The sequence below is a fragment of the Pteropus alecto genome, unplaced genomic scaffold, assembly GCF_000325575.1.
Source record: "Pteropus alecto unplaced genomic scaffold, ASM32557v1 scaffold202, whole genome shotgun sequence".
Lineage (NCBI taxonomy): Eukaryota > Metazoa > Chordata > Mammalia > Chiroptera > Pteropodidae > Pteropus > Pteropus alecto.
This window is the reverse complement of record NW_006432451.1, coordinates 2,194,550-2,209,598: the sequence shown is the minus strand read 5'-3', so window position 1 is coordinate 2,209,598 and position 15,049 is coordinate 2,194,550. Positions and strand designations below refer to the sequence as shown.

At 34.5% G+C, this 15,049-nt stretch overlaps 1 protein-coding gene and 1 pseudogene across 1 annotated transcript in view; both read right to left on the bottom strand.

The window, feature by feature from the left end:
* Window positions 1–15,049, bottom strand: part of SRPK1 (SRSF protein kinase 1) — a gene marked incomplete at its 5' end in the record, with an annotated part of 71,561 nt that overhangs the window by 38,671 nt on the left and 17,841 nt on the right. Inside the window, 4 exons of the mRNA XM_015585896.2 lie at window positions 7,383–7,470; window positions 8,539–8,626; window positions 9,457–9,565; window positions 10,628–10,746. Of these exons, the coding sequence (XP_015441382.2) occupies window positions 7,383–7,470; window positions 8,539–8,626; window positions 9,457–9,565; window positions 10,628–10,746 (404 nt within the window). The remainder of the gene's footprint in view (window positions 1–7,382; window positions 7,471–8,538; window positions 8,627–9,456; window positions 9,566–10,627; window positions 10,747–15,049) is intronic.
* On the bottom strand, window positions 5,152–5,269 carry LOC112476177 (annotated as a pseudogene).

Genomic DNA, 15,049 nt, shown 5'->3' with positions numbered 1-15,049 from the left:
GCAAGACATTGGTATCTTGAATCTCTAGAAGCTTCTACGTAAATTAGACATACATATATAATAATGACCTAGCCCAGACTTTTAAGATTCTCCACTGAAGAAAAACCCGGGGTCCTTGAAGAAATGGCCAAATCCAGAGCAAATCTGGAAAACCTTGCTGTGCCAATAGTCAAGGAACATGTCAAGAAATGGGAACCAGTTTGAGAGGATGTCACTAGCCCAAGTTGAAAACATTTAAAGAGTGACGTTATGAATTAACTTATAAATTAAAAATACAATGAATCCAAAGAGATACTAAAATAAGTGTGTGCTGGGGGGATGGAAATTTCTGTTAGAGGAAAAAGTCAAGTAATAAATATACAAAGTATGACAGAAATAGAAAACCATCACTTTACAATTACTATAGTAATAGCTGATTTAGGTAAGTATCAATGAATTCTAAGACTATTAAATGAAAGACTGCTGGGAAAAATTGTCACAGTGTGACAATATCACCCCATATATTACTTATTAATTATAAAAGGAAAAAAGTACTTTTAAACAGTAAAATCTGAAATATACTGCTTTAACCAACTGATCAAACTTATCAGCACCAATGATAAGCACAAATTCACATCATGTGCCCTCTGATATTACACAACGAGAACAAAATATCATCCACGTAGTATACTTGACAAAAATGATTAATCTGAATTTAACCATGAGGAAACAATCAGATAAATTCAAATGAAGGGACAAAACAACTGGACTAGAGAGGGAAAAAAATGGCATAGATAACAGAGGCTCTGTTCATACCTCTGGCGACCAAATCAAAGTTGTGATGAAAATAAGGAGCAGCAGCAAGGAAAAATCACCTGGGATCTTGATGAACAAGCCATACAACTAAGGAGAAATCCAAGAAATCACCCCGCAACGGCAGAAAGGAGAACGCAGTGAGGACTGGGGCTGCCTGGTCATGAGCAGCTGAGTGAGATGAAGGCTGCAGCAGCAGCAGCAGACACCTCTTAAAGGGGCGGCGTCCACCAGCGAATTTTTGTGGTGATGGACCTGCTTGCTCTGAGCACCAGTGCCAATTTGGCTGCGCACAGGGGGCACCACGGACTTACAGGGAGACATTGCCAGAGTGAGGGCTGAAGCAAGATTTGCTCTGTTCAGAAGTGCTGGCAGTCTCCATTGTTTCCTGTTGAGCCCTCCCTGCTCCCAGTGTGTGGACAGAGCACCGCCAAAGCTATGAGGCCATCAGACTGGATAACAGAAGTCGCTCCGCCCAGAGGATTCCCTGAAACCCCGCCTCCCCCAACTCATGGCCTCACCCAAGCCACATCCAGCTGTATCCTCAGTGAGTCAAGTGCTCCTTGCTGAGCAGCACCTAGACTCACACTGGAGCCAGCTGGCTCCTGGTGTGGCCTTTTGAGGCAACTATAAGCACAGCACCTGTGGATTGCTTGCTGAATCTTAACAGGTTGCCTCGGAGGGACAGAGGCTTGGGCTAAATGTGACCTGCAGCTGAATCCCTCTCAGGACTGTGCCCCTGGACACCTACTTCATAAATCCACACTAATAAGACCAGGAAACTTAAGAGCTTTGCTAGTAAATTGAAAAAGCAACAGAAAAACAGCCAAAATGGATAATACATGGGCTAGGTAGAGGGCCAGGGGAGGGAGAGTGCAATTGGGGGGATCGTTTTACAAACTATATAGATATCTAACCAACATACTGTATACTTGAAACTAATTTAAATAAATAAATTTTAAAAAACTGGCCTAGATTCTAAAAGGAAAAAAAAAAGTTAACGCCATGAAAAAAAGAACTGTTCTAAATTAAAGAAGATTAAAGGAACATGACTACCTCAGGGAAACACAAATCAAAATTACAATAAGATACTATTTCAAACTCACTAGAATGACTAAAGTAAAAAGACTAACATGACCAAATGTAAGTGGGGTTGTGGAACAATTAGAACTCATAGAATGTTAAGAGAAGTGTAAAATGGTAAAACCGGTAATTTCTTAGAGTTAAACAAACACCTAGGAACTTCTGCTTCAGCCAAGATGGAATAACAGGAACTAGATTTACTCTCTTGCTTGAAATGACAAAAAAACAAAAGCAGACAAAATGCAAGAAACAACAGATTTAAAGATCTTAGACATCAAACAACGAAGGCAGCGACTCCTGAGAGAAGAGAAATAAATGAGCTGAACTTTACGATTGCTCCATTTTATTACCTTGAGACTTTCCACTTAAAGATATGGAATTAAGTCTAAGGGACTAAGGCATCTATAGAACACAAAGTATCACAGAGGAGAGAGCTGCAGAAGAGAAGAGAACCCTGGAGATCTACAGAGGGATCCCCTCAAGTTTTTAGCAGTGCGCTAATCAGTATAGGTATATGAGGAAACTACCAGAGGCAGGCAGAAAAGAAATCTTCTGGAAGGATTAGAGGGAATAGTGCACGGCTTTCCTACAGGGTACCAACAGTGTCTGTTCTCATGAAAAAGACTAGAAAAATTCATAGTCATAGGCCAGAAATCAACCCACACATATATGGTTAATTAATTTACAACAGAAAAGCCAAGATTATACAACGAGGAAAGGACAGTCTCTTTAATAAATGGTGCTGGGAAAACTGGACAGCCACATGTAAAAGACCACTGGACCACTATCTTACACCAATACCCCCAAATCAACTCAAAATGAACTAAAAGACTTGCATGTAAGACCTGAAACCATAAAACTAGAAAAAAAAAAACATAGGTGGTAGCTCCTTGATGTTGGTCTTGGTGATGGCTTTTTTTTTTTTTGGATTTGACACCAAAAGCAAAATTAAACAAACATCAAACAAAATCTTCTGCAAAGGAATCCATCGACCAAAAGAAAAGGCAATCTTTAGAACAGAAGAAAATATTTGCAAGCCATATATCTGATAAGGGGCCAGTATCCAAAATAGATAAAGAACTTATACAATTCAACAGAAAAAAAGCCAATCTAATTAAAAAATGAGCAGAGGGTCTGAAGAGACATTTTTCCAAAGAAGACATACAGATGGCCAACAGGTACATGAAAAGGTGCTCAACACTGTTAATTATCAAGGAAATGCAAATCCAAACTACAATGAGATTATCCCTCACATCTGTTGGAATGGCTATTACCAAAAAGACAAGAGATAACACGTGTTGGTGAGGATATGAAGAAAAGGGAACACTGTACTGTTGGTAGGAATGTAAACTGGTGTAGAAACTATGGAAAACAGTATAAAGAGACCTCAAAAAATTAAAAATAGACCAACCACATGATCTAACAATTCTATTTCTGGGTATTTATCTGAAGGAAATAAAAACACTATGTCAAAGAGATATCTGCACCCCATATTGCTGCAGTGTTATTTACAATGTCAAGACACAGAAATAACCTAAATGGCCATCAAAGGATGAATGAATAAGGAGGTGGTACATAAACACAATGGAATATTACTCAGCCATAAAAAAAGAAACCCTGTCATTTGCAACAACATGGATAAAACTTAAGGGCATTATGCTAAGTGAAATAAGTAAGAGAAAGACAAATACTGGATGATATCACTTATATATGGAATCTAAAGAAAAACCAAAAACCCAGACCTATAGATACAGAGAGCAGATTGGTAGTTGCCAGAAGTTTGGGGAAGGGTGGAAGAAATAGATGAAGGTGATCAAAAGGTACAAACTTCCAGTTAGAAGATAAGTCCTGGGGATATAATGTATGGCACGGTGACTATAGTTAACAATACTGTATTGTATATTATCATTATGTTGCACATCCAAAACTAATAAAGTGTTATATGTCAATTATATCTCAAATGAAAAAAAAGACTAGAAAAATTCATTGTCACTGGGCATTGGATAAATTATTCAGGAAGGTACTGCCTCAGTCGAGGGAATGTTTAGCCCTAGACTAAACACTGCTCTGGATCCACCTAACACATCATAAAAGTAAAATCTGAACAGGATCAGACTGTTTCCAAGAAACATAACTGCTTCCCAGAACAAAGCTCAAGAAGATTTATGGGGCTAAAAAAATATCCAGCAGCTAACAGGTAAAAATCACAATGTCTCAAAGATTACCGGGCAGCAAAGATTTAAGAAGACATATCTGAAAATTAGAATAATGATCATTTGAAACTAATCCAAAACTGTCAAAGATGTTAGAATTAGTAGACAAGAAAATTAAAGGTATGGTTGTATTTCATATATTGAAAAGTAGAGATATAGAAGATATAGTGACCCAAACTGAATTTCTGAGATGAAAAGCACAATGTGAGATGAAAAATACACTGGATGGGATAAATGGCAGATTAGGCAATACAGAATAAAAAGATTAGTGAACTTGAAGGCATAGCAGTAGAAACTATCCAAAATGAAAAACCAGAGAAAAAAAATTATCCAAACAAATCTACCCACCTGCAAAAGTAATCTGTGGGGGCAACTTCAAGTGATCTAAAAAAAGGGTGAAGAGGGAATGGAGGTATTACTCTTCACGATAGATTAACAAACAAATCATAAAAATGACAACGATCAACCCAATAGCAAAGTGTACTCCTAGTGCTTTGATTCTGTTCGCCATTTCTAACTAAAAAGGAGTTAGGGCTTCTTGAAGAAATGGATGTTTCCAGGTTTGAACAGGAAATGTATAAGATGATGTGCCAAACATCTTGATGTGCCAAAAAATAAAGAAACTTTCAATGACCTTATATAAATGCTGACTCAAGTAAGAATAAAAAAACTAAGAATAAAAAGTATGAGACATCTGGAGAGACTGAAACACTGACTAGATACCAAATGACTAAGAAGTTGGTACCAATATTTTTAGGTATAATAATTGCATTCACGTTACATCTTAAAAGAGGCCCTATCTTTTGGAGATACATTCTAGAATAATTATGGATGAAACAGTACATCTAAGATTGGCCGCAAAATTATCAGGCAGAATAGACAAAACAATACTGGCTATGAGTTCATAATACTTGAAATGGGTAATGGATCTGTGGGGATTCATTAAACTATTCTACTTTTGTATATATAAAATATACCAAAACAGAATTTTAAAAACATAGATTGCTTTAACAAAATTTTAAGTTATTTTTATTTATTTACTCACTTATTTACTTATTTTTTACGCCTATAGCAGCTAGTCTTCCTAGGTGGTCTCCCATCCAAGTACTAACCAGGCCCGACCCTGCTTAGCTTCTGAGATAGATGGGATCGGGCTTGTTCAGGGTAGCATGGCCATAGTTATTTTCTTAATGTTGCCACCTTCAATGTAAACTTTTATTTGTTGAGGGAAACACTGTAATTTGGCAACAATGTTGTCTTAATTTGTATGCAGTGATACTGAAATGACCAAACATTTAGTAGCTTAAAAAAACAAAAATTGAATAAAATATCAAAAGGATATATAAAAAACATGTTTCGGGGAGATGGTATAAAAAAACAAAAGGCTGAAAACGAATTAAAAGCCAAATTCAGGGTGCATTCTGAATAAGAGGAGTTCGCAAAAGATGCAAAATACATACTAGGAAAAAAAAAAGGATCCTAACACATGGTAGGTAACATAGGTAGCCAATAATGACAATCGCTGGCCAACGTCAATATTATATATAGACCAGCTGTCCCTTCTTAACTACTCCTCTCCCCTCACCACCCATGGATGACTTCAATTTATATTGAAGTCTGTATAACTAACTTTCTAGTTCAAGGTCCTTCATATTTTAATATAAGAAAGGATAGTGCTCCGAGAAAAACCAATATACAAAAAAACAAAACAAAACAAAACAGATCTATGGCTCCATGTAGGCATGTCTGTGTCAAGAAAAGAGATGAGGGGCAGAAGACTAACATAACCTATTAACCCTGAAGACTAACATAATCCATTAACCCTAGCGCTACTGGTTTTATCCTTTTCAATCTCTAGCAGCATAAAATGCAGTAGCCAAGAGAGCTGAGACAAGTAGGAGGAAGGGCGGAGAGAAATGGCTAAGCAAAAAGGGAGAAATGAATAAAATAGGGACTCAGTGGGTAAAAAGTAGAGAAACTACCTGGTAATGTTTGGAATATCCTGGAACTTGAATTGAAAGCTACTAAGATATTTAAATAATTTTTTAAAAAGCCTTCTTGCTTTGGGTCAAATAAAGTCACTAAGCATTACTGAGGAGACTGTTTAGAATATTTGCACAGTTTTATCTGTAAACTTCCCAAATTAGTAGAAAAATTTGACAAATGACAAACATTATAAGATCAAATTATAGAGAAACAGAATTTGATGGCCATCATTAGATCCTGTGTATGTTATTTCTTGGTTATTCTTAATAATTTGAACACATATACACACAGAGTCATCAAAAAAGTGACCGCAATAGGACAAAAGATACTGTTTTAAAATAGGATGATTCTTGAAGCAGTTTTTGACATATTGGGAGATATGTGATTTTTACTTCTACTTCTTCGAAGAAATAACTCATAACTAACTTCAGAATGATAAATCTTTTCACATTATTACCTGTTCTCTCATCCTCTTTTCTAGTGTCTCTTTTCAAATCTCTTACCACAGTCCATATGATACTACTTCTTAAAAAAAGTGTATCACTTGCAATTAAGAACGTGTGTTAAAAGAAGTTTAACATGCAGGGAAATAGAATGATATATGAAATGTCTTCCCTTTACATTTGTAAATAGTTTATGAACTGGTAGTTTTAGACTCTCCAATCTGAGAGAGACTCTCTTTTATTCTGAAAAATCTGATAGGCTTTTATAAGCATTGTTGTTAAAAAAACATTTTGATTATCTCATTCAATGTTGCTCTGACATTAACTTGTAAAGGATATCAGCTAAGGTTCCTTCCAACTCTAAAATTCTAAGAATCCAGATAAAAACATGAAACAAGTCAGTTTTTTCATTATGATAGAATGTGAACAATCGCACCTGTTTAGATTCTAAGCATTAACCTACACGCATAGCTTCTTCAATGTTGAGGTCTGATAAATAATAAAATGTGTTAAATTCTTGTTTATCCAATATTTATCATGAAAAATTACTTCCACTAAAATCTACGTGCTAATTAATAAAAATCAAAAAAACCTTTAATTAAGGCTATTTTCTAAAAAAGCTCTTTTGATTTTGGTTTAATTTGGCTGAAAAGGAGAAAAACCTAAAGCAATATCCCCCCAAAATCACAACATACAAAGACAGATATGATTCACATCTGGGTTCAGAAATTTAAAACAAAAGAAAGTAATTTGATTACAGTTTGCCTTGAGAAGAGAGACCAATGCTGTCTTATAGAAATCTGGTTCCTTTCTTTGGGATAGAGTTAATTCATGATTTATTTTCAAAGGTTTTTTAAAAGGATACGTGTTCCATTAACTCCTGATATTTTAAAGTCATCTAGTAGTTGAACAACCATTTCTCTGTTTGGATCATTAGGGTCTGAATTGCGAACCTATAAGTGAGGAAGAAACAGTATTTAGTAAAAAGGAAAGCATGGAAATAAACCAAATGGTGGAGGAAGGACTACCTGCAGCAAATATAACAAAAGATTAATTACTCCAAGAGAAACTTACAAATCTACAAGAAAAATATACTAAAATTTTAAAAGCTCAAATAGGCAAGGAACTTAAACGGTTCACAAAAGGAAATACAACTGAAAAAGACTGCTGTTCTAAAATGACATTTTGTTACTCAGTGTGACTCCTAAATTAACTGCTGGCAACCAGGCCATGAGGAATTAAGGAACTTTTGCAGGAGGCAAATCAACTACAGCACTAACCACACTGTTTATTCAGCTGATGTATTTTTTTTTTTCATAGAAAAACTTTCCCAATGAAGGAAGCAGTACATTAATTTACTTTTGGGCACAAACTCCTTTTCTTGTCACAAACTAGCACTTTGAAAAGTATTCCTTAGAGCTCTCCTGGTCTAACATTGTCACTTTACAAGTGAAAAATTTAAGGCTCAAAAGAAATAAAATAATGAATTGGAGGATATATTGGGATAGAGCTGATTGATCCTAAAACCCAGGTTTTCTAACTCTTGAGTTTAAGCTCCTTTTATTTCACTGACATCTTCCTGGTTTACGACAAAACTTAAAATAAGTTTCTGATAAATTTACCTGTTTCCAGGTATATGGGAATAAATACTATGTTTATTTTTATAACATTTTAAAACAAAACATATTATATATTGGTTTGCATAATTTTCCTTTTAACCATAGTAGGAAAGAAAAACATTCTTTGTGCTATCTGACACATGAAACATGCTCAATAAACATTTTTGTTTATTTGAAAACTTTTTTGGTGTGTATGTAGGAAGAATTCTTATGACAGCATATTCCACCAATTCCTTACCACATGCTCAGAATGTGTAAATATTGTTGTTTTCCTCTACTTCTTTAAAGATATTGGAACTTTATAGTAAAAATTAGCCATGCTAAAGAATTTACACTTGGTATATCTTAATTGAATAAAATTTGTTTAATGCGTTGCAGTCACACATACGATCTAATACTCACTGATTTCAGCAACCGGATTTCATCTAGTGCTGTTTCCGTATAATGTTCAGCACTTTTAACTACTTTCATGGCCACAAACTTCTTCCCCCTAAGAAATAAACACAGACAATTAAGGCTAAATGTCCTACCCTTACTTTAGGAAGCTAAAATTTAGCTATAACTGGGACACAGTGACAAAAGTACCAATATTGATTTCACAATGCCCTATACTCAAACACAGGCTACTTCTGTGGGACCACTTGTATCTGTTAATTAACTAGCCAGATTTAATTTACAGGAAGAAGAAGATCTGTTTTGGGGTAATGTCGGTCACCAAACATTTCTCTAAGTTAAAATCTACCTTCTTAATGTTTCTCTGAATCCAACTAAAACCATGAAATGGGGATAAATAAGAGAGCAAACCGCACCAAATAAAAAGTATCCAGTATATTTGGTAAAAGCTAAAATGTTAAAAGCCATAATACTTTCCTATAAGAAGTCAAAAGAAATACTTGGGTGAAAACAAATTGATAAAATAATGTGCATAGATAGCAAATATGGTCTCATCAAAGACAGATGGTATACTTTTAGGTAAACATCCAATGTGAACTGCCTGTGATTTTTATGTAGAGAGTAGCTTTAGACTATATGGCCAAGCAAATCTGTTACCAAAACAAAATATAAGAAAATAATTTCACATAGGTTGGTCTAAGACATCACCCAGAAATTTAACTCTATTCCAGTGGGAAAAACTATGAATATACATACCATACTTTCTTAAGTTGGTAATGCTTTGATTTGGGGAGTGCTAAGTGCCTTGCTGATATTAATTTAATTAATCATTTGTCTCTAGGGTCTTCTTCACCAAAGGAAAGTTATTTGTCCAAGAACATAAAGATCACACCTAACTAATTCTTTTGCAGGACCACAAAAACTTACTGAATATCCCACGATAACCACACTGTTGAAAAATGTCCCCAGCCCAACTTTCGGATCACATGGTATCTTCCATTGAATAGATCCCCGATTTTCACCAGATGATAACCTCCTGGAAGAAACAATAGGAGGGAAACAGTCACTTAAATAGTTTGAAAAAGTATCTCACATCCCATTTTTCAACTTCTATATATACACCTTTTATCAAATAAAAATGGTTTCTTATATACAATCAATTCAATAGAAGAAAAATTTAAGTCATGTCAGCCACACAGTATTATTAAGCTTATGTTACCCTCCCTACCCCCCAAAAACCCAAAACTTTAGAGTAAGATTAATGACTTAGAGTGAGCAAGAGATGCTTTGTGGAACAAAGCTACTTAAAATAAGTCATCCTCAAGAAAAAAATAAGGTTATGTATCACAATATTCTTGCCCCTTGGTAATCCACTAGATTTATCTAAACATATAAATCGATTTACAGTTGCAGTCTCAGGATGTTTTTTAGGAGACAGATCAATGAATTCCATTTATTTAACTTAAAAAGAAAACAGAGAATTTGCTTCTCTAAAACACAACAAAACAAGGCTGCCAACAGTGGCATGAATCAAAGTATTTCAACGTCTACCTTATGCCAGCTGAGAATAAAAAGAACCAGGCCCTCCTACATGGTAAGATACATTCTGTTATAAGTTCTTATCCAAGAATACTAGAGAGTCTCATAAAGAAACAGAAGTATCAGGCAACTTGGTGACACAGTATAAGTATCTATAATTCCAGTTTAACTTATCTTAGCAATCATCTCTATGAGGAAAAAGTAATTAAAAGGTGTTCTGCAAAAGTCTACATACCAAATCTTATCACACTTACCTCTGAGTGATAGCATTAAAGATGGCTTTTATTTTCTTTTCGTTTAATATATTTCTGAAAATTCCTAAGGTAAATATGCACTATTACTTTTAAAGAGAAAAAAGGGTAAAAACAGATTTAATATAAAACTAAGTTTTAATAAATTAAGTCAAACTAAGAAGAAATACCATTTCCTAGCTCAACCGAAAAAAGAGCAATAAGCAGAAAGCATCAAAACTGTTTACACTGATAGATCAAACATTCAAATGAAAAACTGCATATACATGAATCATGACTTACTTAGTAGCTCCTACAGAAAGCCTTACCTTTACAATAATCATTGGGATCTTCCTGCTCATCATCATCAGATCCCAGAATCTCCTCTTCCTGTTCTGGTAGATCACTCTCAGAGTGGGGAGCAGAGCCTCGGTGCTGAGTTTCAGATCTAAGAAATAATACAAACGTGTTCAATCCAAATGGACAGAAGAAAACAGGATTTTAAGAAAATATCATTATCAAAACGTCCCCCAACTGAACAGATAATATAAACAGAATATTATCTAGTGGAGGGCTATGAAAGCATTAATTATCTCTTTACCCCATGTTAGGAAAATACTACTTTTTAAAAAATCAGTACATGATTAAATAAAATCTGGGGGAAAAAAAAGTACAAAGGGAAAAATTACTTGAATCACAATATCCAAACATAATCGCTGGTAAAACTATTACATTTTCTTCCAGTTATTTCACTGTATTTTTATAAAAAACATTTGTAATTCAATATTATATAAAAAAATTATATCCTGCTTTTCCTACTATATTGTAAACTTTCCCTCTCATTCCTATTCAATCTCTTAAATCTTAGAAGTATCATAACTTACTTTGGCACATTCTGCTCCGCTGGATGTTCAATGTGTTTCTAATTTTTCACTACTGAAAATAAAGCTGTTGAATATTTTTGGATAATCTTTATTCTATATTCAGAATTATTTCCCTAAAGTTAAATTAGCATATAAGGATAGAAACACTCTACCTATTTATACAGATCTAAGGACACATGCAGACTGAGAATGAAGGGATGAAAAAGGTAATTCATTCTATGCAAAAGGAAACCAAAAGAAAGCTGGAGTAGCTATGCTTATATCAGACAAAACTGACTTTAAAAGAAAGACTGTAATAAGAGACAAAGATGGGTGTTACATAATGATAGAGGAGTCAATCAAACAAGAGGATATAACATTTGTCAATATTTATGTACTCAACACAGGAACACCTAAATATATTAACAGAACTAAAGGGAGAAATAGACAATGATACAATAATAGTAGGGGATTTTATACCCCACTTAGATCAATGGATAGATAATCCAGACAGAAAATGAATAAGGAAACATTAACTTTAACGTGTCAGACTAGACAGATTTAATAGATATATACAGAACATTCCATCCCAAACCAACAGAATACACATTCTTTTCAGGATTACATGAAATATTCTCCAGATCATATGCGAGGCCACAAAAGTCTTCATAAGTTTAAGAGGATTGAAATGATATTAAGCATCTTTTCTGACAACAATGTTATGAAATTAGAAATTAATCACACAAAGAAAACTGGAAAATTCACAAGTATGTAGAGATTAAACAATATGCTACTGAACAACCAATGAGTCAAAGAAGAAATCAAAAGAGAAAAAAAAAACACCTTGAAAAAGGTATTCATTCTATGCAAACGAAAACAGAAATATAACATACCAAAACTTATGGGATGGCAGAAGCAGTTCTAAGAGGGAATTTCATAGCAATAAATGTCTACCTCAAGAAACAAGAAAAGTCTCAAACAACCTATCTTTATACCTCAAGAAATAAGGAAAAAATAAAACAATGAAGCCCCAACTCAGTAAAAGAAGGAAAAAAAAGAAATAAAGATTAGGGCAGAAATAAGTGAAATAGAGACCAAAGACAAAAGAGAATATCAATGAAACTAAGAGCTGGTTCCTTAAAAAGATAAAACTGACGAGCTTTTATATAGACTCAACAAGAAAAAAAGTAAAAGGACTCAAATATATAAAATCAGAAAGAGATGTTCCAACTGATTACAGAAATACAAAGGATCATAATAGACTACTATGAACACAATTATACACTACCAAATTGAACAACCTAGAATAATGGATAAATTTCCAGAAACATACAATCTACCAAGAATGAAACATGATGAAGCAGAATATTTGAACAGACCATTTACTAATAAGGAGATTCCATTAGTAATCAAAAACATTACAAGAAATACATATTTAGGACCAGATGGCTTCACTCGTAACTTTTACTGAACATTTAAGGAATTAATACTAATCCCTCTCAAACTCTTCCAAAAAATAAAAGAGAGGGGACCTCTGCAAACTCATTTCATGAAGCCAGCATTACCAAAATCAGACAAGGATGTTACAAGAAGAGAAAATTACTGGCCCATATCCCTGATGAATGTTGATGCAAAAATATTCAACAAAATATTAGCAAAACAAATTTAACAACACATTAAAAGCATAATACACCCTGATCAAGTGGGATTTATTCCAGGGAATGCAAGGATGGTTCAATACCCCCAAATCAATGTGATATACCATATTAACAAAATAAAGGATAAAAATCATATGATCACCTCAATAGATGTAGAAAAGCATCTGACAAAATTTAACATCCATTTATGATAAAAATTCTTGATAACATGGGTATAAAGGGAACATACCTCAACATAATAAAGGCCATATATGACAAGTCCACAGCTAAAATCAGACTCAGTGGTGAAAAGTTTAAAGCCTTTCCTCTAAGATCAGGACAAGACAAAAATGCTTACTCTCACCACTTCTATTCAATATAGTATTGGAAGTCCTAGCCAAAGCAATTTGGTAAGAAAAAGAAAGAAAAGGTATCCAAATTGGAAAGGGAGAAGTAAATTGATTATTACATGCAGATGGCATATGATACATAGAAAACCCTAAAACTTGTTTTGTACTGGTCTCAGCCTATGAATAACCAACGTCGTGGCTGGACCAGCCCTCATGGTTCTTATGATTTCAAGATCTTCAGTAATAACCATCAAGAAACTCTGAAAAGATACAGGTTTATTACTCATAGGACCTGGAAATTACAGAACATACCTGGGGCCACGCATTGAGGTTGTGGGGGTAGGGGAAGAGGAAGAGGGAGAATAGAAGGGAGAAGAAACATGTACACACACAGGCTTTGGGTACTGCTTTTATTGGGTTTGAGGGAGGGTGCATAGGGTTTTAGGGGCCCACTATTAGTGAACTTAAAAGTATGGGAAGAGAAAACAAGTAGCCAAATGGTCAGTTACTGAAGTCAACTGAGATCTCTAAAACAAAGGAACCTCAGTGGGGAGAGGCAGCCTGGCTCTCTATCGAGCTGTGTGCCTGGCAATATGTTTATTCAAGATAGCGTTTTTGACGTGGATGCCTTTTTGAGATAAATGCCTTGACAATCAAAGTTTAAGTCATGCATTTGCAGTATAAAAAAGAAAAATAACCAATGTCAGGGCTTACACTAAAGGTTGAGGTAAAGTTATGAAGTAATCAATAGTGGATCTATATAGTGAAGATGTAGAGAAACTGGAACCCTCATACATTGCTGGTAGAAATGTGAAATGGTGCAAGCATTTTGCAAAATAGTTTGTCAGTTCCTCAAAATATTACACATTAGAATTACCATATAATCCAGTAATTCTACTTCTAGGTATATATTCGAGACAAATGAAAACAACATCTGCCCACACAACAAATTGTACATGAATGTTCACAACAGTATTATTCATAATAGCCCCCAAATAGAAACAACCCAGATATCCATAAACTGATGAACGGATAAACAAAAGGTGGTATATCCATACAATGAAATATTCAGCCATAAAAAAGAATAAAATAGTGACATATCCTACAACATGGATGAACCTTGAAAATATACTAAGTGAAAGAAGACAGTCTCAAAAGACCACATGTACTATTCCATTTACACGAAATGTCCAGAACACGCAAATTCATAGACACAGAAAGTACATAACTGGTTGTGAGAATCTGGGGAAAGATGTAAGGGTGAGTGACTGCTAATGGGTTTGGATTTTTTAGAGGGCAGTGTATGGGTGATGAAAATGTTCTAAATTTAGATTGTGATGCAACTGCACATTTCCGTGAATATACTACAACCACCGAACTCTATACGATAGATGGGTGAATTTTTGAATTACAGATGTGGATCGTATCTCAAAAAAGTTGTTAAAAAACTGGATCTAAACATAGTGCTTTATTGGGAGAAAGAGTGGAGGTAGAATAAATGAATTAAATCTCCTTTAATCATAGCATGAATTGATGGTAATAGCTAAAGCTGATGAATCAAGAAATAGCAATAAGTATGCTGGAGATGTGCATCTAAACAAAAGAACACAAAAGTAATAATGTTATATGTCAATTATAGCTCAATAAAAAAATAAACAAAAGAAACTACAAAGAAATAGGTAAAAGTATTTACCTGAGGAAGTAGGCCTATGACTGGGGAAAGGGTAGAACAGAGGACTGAAGCTTTTAATTACAAGGTTTCCACTCTCTTTTTTTAATACCAAGAGACATAATCTCTTTCTTTGAACAACCTGGAAACATAAACATCTAACAAGAGAGGGCTAAGTAAATGGATTGGCTGTATGAATCACCTTCATTTGTTTATCTAAAAACTGATTACC